Source organism: Pistacia vera, unplaced genomic scaffold, assembly GCF_008641045.1.
Source record: "Pistacia vera cultivar Batoury unplaced genomic scaffold, PisVer_v2 Contig849, whole genome shotgun sequence".
Classification (NCBI taxonomy): Eukaryota; Viridiplantae; Streptophyta; class Magnoliopsida; order Sapindales; family Anacardiaceae; genus Pistacia; species Pistacia vera.
In genome coordinates this window covers 135,914-144,266 of record NW_022196722.1, presented here as the reverse complement: position 1 = coordinate 144,266, position 8,353 = coordinate 135,914, and the positions used below count along the sequence as shown (strand labels likewise).

Genomic DNA, 8,353 nt, shown 5'->3' with positions numbered 1-8,353 from the left:
ATTAAACAATTTAAGTAATCAAATTTATGAAATTTAAAAAAACAAATGAATATAAATTAAGATAACTATGTTATTATATTGTTGATGTAATTTCATGTAACATTAATATAATAATATTAGATATATAATGCGCTCATACCAAGAAGGCAAGAAATGATATGACAAAGACTAACAGCATATAGTTGGTTGGTGTTGGTGAACCAGTGGTGGAGGCGGGGTTGAGAGTTTGAAAGATGAGAGAAAGAGAGAAATGATCCTGGGTTGAGAAAAATGAGAAACTTGTGGCTTATATACTAGCAATCGAGTATGGAAGGTGTATATTAAGGTTTTCACTTCGCCCGATAGAAGGTTGACAAATTCTTGTTTGCTTTGCGTTTCTTGCCCAGATCGACAGGTACCATCTAAGGAACTATACGAGATTTTGAAAGGGTGAGTTATTGGATTTCAAATATATTGAATTGTTGTTACCTTCGATAATGATTAACACTGAAAACCAGTCTAAGGCTCGATCCAATTTTCAAAATTATGTAACATTATATATAATATATAGTATGTGCTATGATGGTATGAAAATGATCGACAAATACTACAATATCATACAAAATACATCTCATATTAATTTCTTATTTAAGTGGTGATAAACCTTTAATTATCCTATTACCAATAGGCATTATTTTATTGTTGATTGTGACCGATATATTTTAATCTCAACAAGTCGGGATCCCGATTCTTGACAGGGCATTCACAGGGTAAACTTCGTGTTTTTGGATACTTGCATCGCCGACAAACAATGTACTGTTAGTCATCGTCAGCTTGTCGTCCGCAATCACAGTAGACGCAATTTGAACGTTGCCCAATGAATATATAATTTTTCACATGCATGCAGAAATGTCATTAATTTGGTACCTGAGAACTACCATTATTATCTAACTTTTTGAATAGGTTGAATGGTAGATAACACCTAAACTGTGAAATTATTTATCTGTTTTCTTTTACAGAATGCAAAGGCTACCCGTTAATTGCCTTTTGGTCTTAGATAAGCGACTTTATCTTAAGAGCATCCATCATAATAAAAAGATGAAAGTTGTGTTGAAATTCTTTAGGAATATTTAGTGTAGGAGCATCACATTCCCCTTAAAAATATGGAGCATCTATAAATTAGGGCTAAGAATTATTAATTTAATGACTATAATATATTTTATTTATGAATTTATGTTTTGTAAGACTGTAATTAGCAACATGGTAGTCGTGATGGGTTTGATGCCATTTAAATAGAATTCATTATCAAATCATTTTTTTCAGCTATCATGTCTCTTTGACGTTTTGTATGGGATAGGAACTCATTTTGAGCTTCTTTAAAATCATCGAGCTCTATTATAAAGTCTAAACAAGAATGGTCACTGCCCTTTGAAACATAACATAAATGACAAAAAAGTAAGAAATTGTTGCGGAGGAAATTAATCTTTTTTCTTTTTACCTTTTCTTTAGTATTATAATTAATTGCATCACATATGAAAAAAAATGAAAGAATATCCTCCGTTGAGGAATTGCTGGATAGATCAATTAAAAAAATTCGTTCTATTGATCTAGTCATATCTATTAAATTTCCAAATTTGTTGAAATCTTATGCTGAAGAATTGAAAATTACAACACATGTAGAAAAAATAATATCAAGATAAAATTCTATTAAAGATTTAATCCTTATAAACACTTAATATTCTTGCGGAATTTACAGCAACACAATTAAGGAATAGAGTTTATTTTCACAAAACAATGGAAAAAAGCTAATGAATTTACTTAACAAGCGGGTACAGAAGGAATTCAAGTGCAAATTACAGGGTATATCAACAAAAAAAAAAAAAAAAATTACACACCTCGAATGGAACAGAGAATAATTGTATGAGATGAAAACTAAACGTTACTATTACAAGAATTTCAAATCCTTATCGACACCCTAATATTCTTGTAATTTACAACAACACAATTAAAAAAAAAATCAAGTTTCTTCTTGCAAAATAATGAATAAAGCTATTGAATTAATTGAACATGTGGATACAAAAGGAATTCAAGAATAAATTGAAAGGTAATAAACGAAAGAAATTGCACTCGTGAATAGAACAGTAAGTAAGGTTCCCCAGAAACCATTATAGCTATAATTTTATATTGTTCTATCACAGTTTGAACTATTACGGAGTATGAAAAATCTGAATTTGAGTTCTTTTGTACACTCAGAAATCAGAATAATAAGAGTTTACGCATTCTACCCAGCGATTCTAGTAACTGTTTTCTCTTAAGAAACATGTTATGCTATCATCTTTGCATAACATTAATTTATGTTACCTGATAAACATTGACTTGTAGTTAAGATTTGATTAATCATTAATGAGAAATACTAGTTACTTTTGATTAAATTTTTTGTGTTATTCTTTTTAGGAGCACCTGTCCATATATTGCTATGTGGATCCAAGTGTGACATTACATAAAGCTATCACCAAGCTTTTCTGCATCATCCTCTAGCTAGCTTTCTCATGGAGGAAGATAGTAAACAGCCACTCATCTCTCCAACACACCACAATGAAACCCATGATCAATCATCTCCCTCTTCATTTACCTTCACCGCAGGTGTCCCTGACATCCCTCCCATCAATAGCTTTAGTGATTTTTATAGAGAGTACCGGAGAGAGTCCAAGAAGTTTTGGTATCTTGCTGCTCCTGCCATGTTCACCTCCATTTGCCGATATTCGCTTGGCGCCGTTACTCAAGTCTTCGCCGGCCACGTTAGTTCTCTTGCCCTCGCCGCCGTTTCCATTGAAAACTCCGTCATCGCCGGATTCTGCTTCGGTATCATGGTACCATCATTACATTAATCACTCAAGATACTTTTTTTTTCCAAATTATTTGATGCATGAAAATCTGAAATTGAGTAAATGGTCAGCTTGGCATGGGGAGCGCACTGGAAACACTATGCGGGCAAGCCTTTGGAGCAAAGCAGCTGGATATGCTAGGGGTTTATATGCAAAGATCATGGATCATTCTAAACACTACAGCTTTATTATTAATGTTTTTGTACATATTCGCCGAGCCACTTTTAGAGCTTATAGGAGAGACTGCTGAGATATCAAAGGCAGCAGGGGTATTTGCGTTGTGGATGATACCTCAACTATTTGCATACGCAAGTAATTTCCCTATAGCCAAGTTTCTACAGGCTCAAAGCAAGATCATGGTGATGGCTGTGATAGCAGGGATGGCCTTGGTGCTTCACACTTTCTTTAGCTGGTTACTGATACTGAAATTAGGATGGGGCCTGGTGGGTGCAGCCGTGGTATTAAATGGAACGTGGTGGTTCATAGTTTTGTCTCAGTTCTCTTACATACTTAGTGGGACTTGTGGAGAAGCATGGTCCGGACTTTCATGGAAAGCCTTCGAAAATCTTTGGGCATTTGTTAGATTATCTCTTGCATCGGCTGTAATGCTCTGGTAATTGCCATATGATGTATAATTTTCTCGGCTGGTTTGTGTTTAAATTAATGGCATATGCAGAATGTTGATCTATTTTCTTTTGCAGTTTGGAGGTGTGGTATTATATGGCATTAATTCTCTTTGCTGGATATCTGAAGAATGCAAAAACTTCGGTAGATGCCCTGTCTGTATGGTGAGGACTTATTTTTCTGACAAAGCTGGGTAGGAACAGGCCCACAGGGATTAATTTTACCGTTGAACTCGTTCCAACTATGGCTTATAACTTCAAATATTAAATTTTGCAGCATGAACATATTGGGGTGGACGGTTATGATGGTGATGGGAATGAATGCGGCTGTAAGGTTTGATATTTCACAACTCAGTTACATCAAGCTCTGTTTTCATAATTAAAAAATCAAATATTGTTCCAATCTGATATGTTGAAGATGTGCAGTGTGAGAGTGTCAAATGAGCTAGGCGCAGCTCACCCGAGAACGGCGAAGTTTTCGTTACTAATAGCTGTATCGTCTGCCTTTATTTTCGGCCTTCTCTTCTCTATGGTTTTGATCATCACACGCAACGACTTCCCAGCCTTGTTCTCAAGCGACACAGATGTCCAAGAGCTTGTCAAGGAGCTAACACCATTGTTGGCTCTCTGCATTATTATTAACAATGTTCAACCTGTTCTCTCTGGTGAATACTAATTTCTTCTCTACTGTTCCTCAGGTGGACATAATAATTTCGTAAGTAACAGTTTAAAATTACTTGATGATCCTGGAAGGGGTTGCCGTGGGAGCTGGATGGCAAGCCACTGTAGCGTACGTTAACATTGGATGTTACTATATCATCGGGATTCCTTTAGGTCTGATATTGGGATACAAGTTGGACATGGGTGTCAGGGTAACGAAACCCCCATTTCAATTAATGAACAAAATAAAAATCTAATTGATCTAATGATTTTGGTATATGATAATTCATTCAGGGGATCTGGATAGGGATGATGTCAGGGACCGCCATACAGACTTGTATCCTTTTCGGTTTGATTTATAAAGTTAACTGGAGCGAAGAGGTAAATATTAATAAGCTAAGCCATTATCACCTTTCTCGTTCATTGAGCGTTGAAACTGATATGATCCGGTGTTAAATGCAGGCTACTATCGCTGAAAATAAGATAAAGAAATGGGGAGGACGACAGACTCGTTCCCAAGAGAATGATTTAGGCCAATGAATTTGTTCCCCCAACGGTCGTGCTTCAAAGTAGATTTTGTTTTTCTTCCCTGTTGTTTTAGTCACACTGACGCCATTTGGCCATTTTTCAGGTACTAATTAAGGCCTTTTAAGTAGGTTCTCGTTTATTCCAAGCCAATATTGCAAAAATGGTTGAATGTCTTAATTTGCATTGAAATATTCCTTTTTTTTTTTTTTTAATTCTAAAAAATAAAACAATTATTTAGAATTTGTAACATACAGTACAGATGCTTATGATTTTATTTTTACCATAATCAACACTTCAATTCTATGCTAACCAATGTCATTAAGAAAATACAAAAAAAGACTATCTCGTCATGCCCCAACCAAAGTTTCTTAATATTCAAACCGAACTGAAAACTGGTTCAAAAAAAAAAAATCTAAACTGAAACCAATCGAATTAATGTTTGAATTGATTTTAAACGGAACGAATAACCGGTTCACCGACTTTGAGCCGGTTTTTAAAAACAAATTTATTTGCTATTGAAATTCAAAGTTTTTTTAAGCTCATGGACACAAATAGGCCAGAGAGATCAATAATGCAGGCAGTCAAATCACTTTCAGAGATAGAGATAAGTAGACTAAAAAGCTGATATTGCAGACCCATTTGCATTGAAGATTAAAAAGCTGCTAAATTTACAAGTATGAACTGGCAACCAACCACCCAGTCAAAGATGAATGTGTTGTTTTATTATTTTATAGTAAAAATTAAAAACCAAAAAAAAAAAAAAAAAAGAGAAGAGAGAGAGAGAGAAAGGAAAGGGCCAAGATTAACTTTCCAAGAAAATATTTCTTGGAGAAAATGAACACCCACGTGTGACGGAAAAGCTTAACCGGAAAACAAACAAACGGTGTCTATACACTCAAGTTGAAGAAAGTTAAAGTAAACAAAAGGAAGAAGACAAACTGGAACCAAAGAGAGAAAATGGGACAAAATGTTACTTGTTTGTCAACAAATTTATATGTAGAAGACTCGAGATTTAGTATACTTTGTGAGAGACTGTGTTCATTAGTCTTGAAGGAGGTGGGTTTAGAAAGAACGTGTTTTGGAGGACAATGAGACCCTAATAATCGAAGGATATTGATAAGAGTAGAGAGTGTTTCGAAGAAGAAAAGATAAACATGAGTGTGAAAGCAAAGATCTTGGCATTCGTCGGCAGTGGCGTAGCGCAGCAGCAGCATGCAAAATGAAAAATTGAAAATGGCTTAGGGTAAAGTTAGGTATGGTGTTTTAGTCTATTTGGCCATTTGGGAATTTAAAAATATTGGTTTCGATTAACCGGTTATAATAAGAGAAAATTTAGCTGACCAGCCATCCCAAGCTTCGATTTAAGAAAATGGTCTTGAAACTGTTTTTCATCAGCTGACGTGGCATAGTTAGGATCCATTAAACATGTAAAATAGGTTAAAATGAAAAGATTAAACATATAAGGACAAAATCATTATTAATATGAAAGTTTTAAAATTTAAAATTTGAAAAAGAGCCCCACCCATTCAAATCGCTTAATCGAAACCAATTAAGGCAAAAATCGATATCTTCAATCCCTAAACGCATTCTATGCAATTTTCGACGATAACAGTCCACATTCCTACAAATTTTCACACCCAAATTCAATCCTAAAGCTTCTTCCTTTCTTAAAACCATGGCTGATAATCACAATGAGGAGGAAAACCCAACGCCTCTTCGAATCATAGAGTCCGGCCATGCAAGCAGTTCAATGGTTGCTCCGTGGATCCTCCGATCAGTGAAAGTGTTCCAGCAGCGGAGACAACGGCGGCACAACAAGAGAGAACAGGAGCAAAACGGTTCTGAAGAGGAAGAGGAGGCCCAGTAGAATTCAGGCCAGGAAGAGGAGTCTGGCGAGAGTTCAGACGAGGAGGAGAAGGCTGCGGAGGAGAAGGCCGCCAAAGAGGAAGAGGCTGCCGAAGAAAAGGTATTTGTACTTGCCAAGACCTAAGAACGCTTAGCGATCCTTTGTATCGCTTAAGCGATTGATGGCTTTTACTCTTGGTCGCTTAAGCTATTTAGGATTGCTTAAGAGTAAAAGCAATGAATCGCTTAAGCGATATAAAACATCGCTTAAGCAATCTTAGATCTGGCAGATGTTGATTCTACCTCGTACAAGATCTCTTAAGCGATCTATAATCGCTTAAGCGATTGCTTTTACTCTTGGTCGCTAAGCGATTTAAGATCGCTTAAGCAATCTCTTCCGAGGCAGAACCAAATCTGCCCAGATCTGTAATCGCTTAAGTGACCATTTGTATCGCTTAAACGATTTTCATCTTAAGAGTAAAAGTGTCGAATCGCTTAAGCGATATAGAAATCGCTTAGCGATCTTAATTGGGCAGATGTTGATTCTGCCTCGGAAGAGATCGCTTAAGCGATCTTAAACGTTAAGTGACCAAGAGTAAAAGCGACGAATCGCTTAAGCGATATTCTATATCGCTTAAACGATTCGTCGCTTTTACTCTTAAGCGATCTAAAATTGCTTGTATAGGCAGAATCATCTGCCCATCGCTTAAGCAATTCTTCCGAAGCGTATTTTGTTTATATTTGATATGGTGTAATTTTTTTGCTGAATTTTGTTTATATTGATTGTGCAGATTTTTCGGAACGTAAACTATAGAGAGTACGGATTGGAGGTTGTAAGTGATACGGTACCGTACTTCCCGTGAGGGTGACAGTGAGGTTAAGTTGGGATTGTTTAACGAGAACAACGAGGATTTTAAGGACAGTGAGGAATGGTGAAAGGAGATTCAAAGAGACTTGTTTCAGTCATTTTTAGGATATGGACACAAAATGGAAAAAGACATTCTGGGGTCGGGAGTGCATTATATGTTGCTGCACTCAATAAAAAGCACAAAATGCACGAATGTGGTTCATGTTGGATGGAAAGCCACTACGTTTCGGGATATGGAATATGCGTTGGTGACTGGTTTAAGATGTGGGGAATTACCAGGTGAGGTTGAGGAAAAAAGAATACGGACAGTACGGGAGCCAAAAGGTTGGCTAACAAGGTTTTGGCTGGGAACAAGTCTATTAAGGCACAGGAATTAGAGGACAGGTTAAAAGATGGTGAGTTTAACGATTCAGAAACGTTTAAACTATGCTTGTATTGTTCTTACATTCGATCCCATGGCTAGTGACTCAACAAAAGCCGTTGATATTGATTGGGTGAAGTTTGTAAGCAACTTGAGCTTCTTTAATGCTTACCGTGAGGACGGGTATCATTTAAGCGAACCATGGAGTCCCTACAAGCAAAAACCTGGCGTTAAACACCCCCAATGGGCCGAGAAGAATAGATCGGCAACGTACAATTTGTTTTTCCCATGGGCAATGCAGGTAAATATTAATAGCTTTTGTTATATTTTTTTTTTATAATGTGTTTGAATTATGATATGGACTGTTTTTTACAATGTAGGCTTGGATGTATGAGGCCATCCCTGTCCTGGCTAAGGCAGGGGGGAGGATTAGGGCTTCGGTTGTGCAACAGACATTTCCTAGGAGTTGCGGTGGCATGACCAGAAGTGTACCCATCGGATTATGAGCAAATAGAGATTGAAATTCAATCAGCTCGGGTAAGATTAAAGGATTAAGCTTTTGAATATGCACTTGCTTTAAAATATCGCTTAATCTGATTGATTT

At 36.5% G+C, this 8,353-nt stretch overlaps 1 protein-coding gene across 3 annotated transcripts; it reads left to right on the top strand.

The window, feature by feature from the left end:
• The first annotated feature begins 2,436 nt into the window (after positions 1-2,436).
• Positions 2,437-4,905, top strand: LOC116118602 (protein DETOXIFICATION 29-like). Of its 3 annotated transcripts, none has more exons than XM_031404591.1 (8): positions 2,438-2,849; positions 2,936-3,477; positions 3,566-3,652; positions 3,765-3,821; positions 3,914-4,152; positions 4,241-4,321; positions 4,442-4,528; positions 4,610-4,901. In XM_031404591.1, exons 1-7 carry the CDS (start codon positions 2,529-2,531, stop codon positions 4,507-4,509), a joined length of 1,395 nt encoding a protein of 464 aa, XP_031260451.1. In that variant the 5' UTR covers positions 2,438-2,528; the 3' UTR covers positions 4,510-4,528; positions 4,610-4,901. The 3 variants fall into 3 exon arrangements, with proteins under 3 accessions (XP_031260452.1, XP_031260451.1, XP_031260450.1); XM_031404590.1 differs by having other exon boundaries at positions 2,440-2,849; positions 4,241-4,359; positions 4,610-4,896; XM_031404592.1 differs by having other exon boundaries at positions 2,437-2,849; positions 4,442-4,905.
• Positions 4,906-8,353: the final 3,448 nt, after the last annotated feature.

What these genes read in the sequence shown, in the direction of transcription:
- LOC116118602 (XM_031404590.1), top strand. Translation starts at nt 2,529, where the DNA reads ATGGAGGAAGATAGTAAACAGCCACTCATCTCTCCAACACACCACAAT. An exon ending in AGTTGGACATGGGTGTCAGG is followed by an intron (nt 4,360 to 4,441) that starts GTAACGAAACCC and finishes TAATTCATTCAG; the next exon opens with GGGATCTGGATAGGGATGAT. An exon ending in AAGTTAACTGGAGCGAAGAG is followed by an intron (nt 4,529 to 4,609) that starts GTAAATATTAAT and finishes TGTTAAATGCAG; the next exon opens with GCTACTATCGCTGAAAATAA.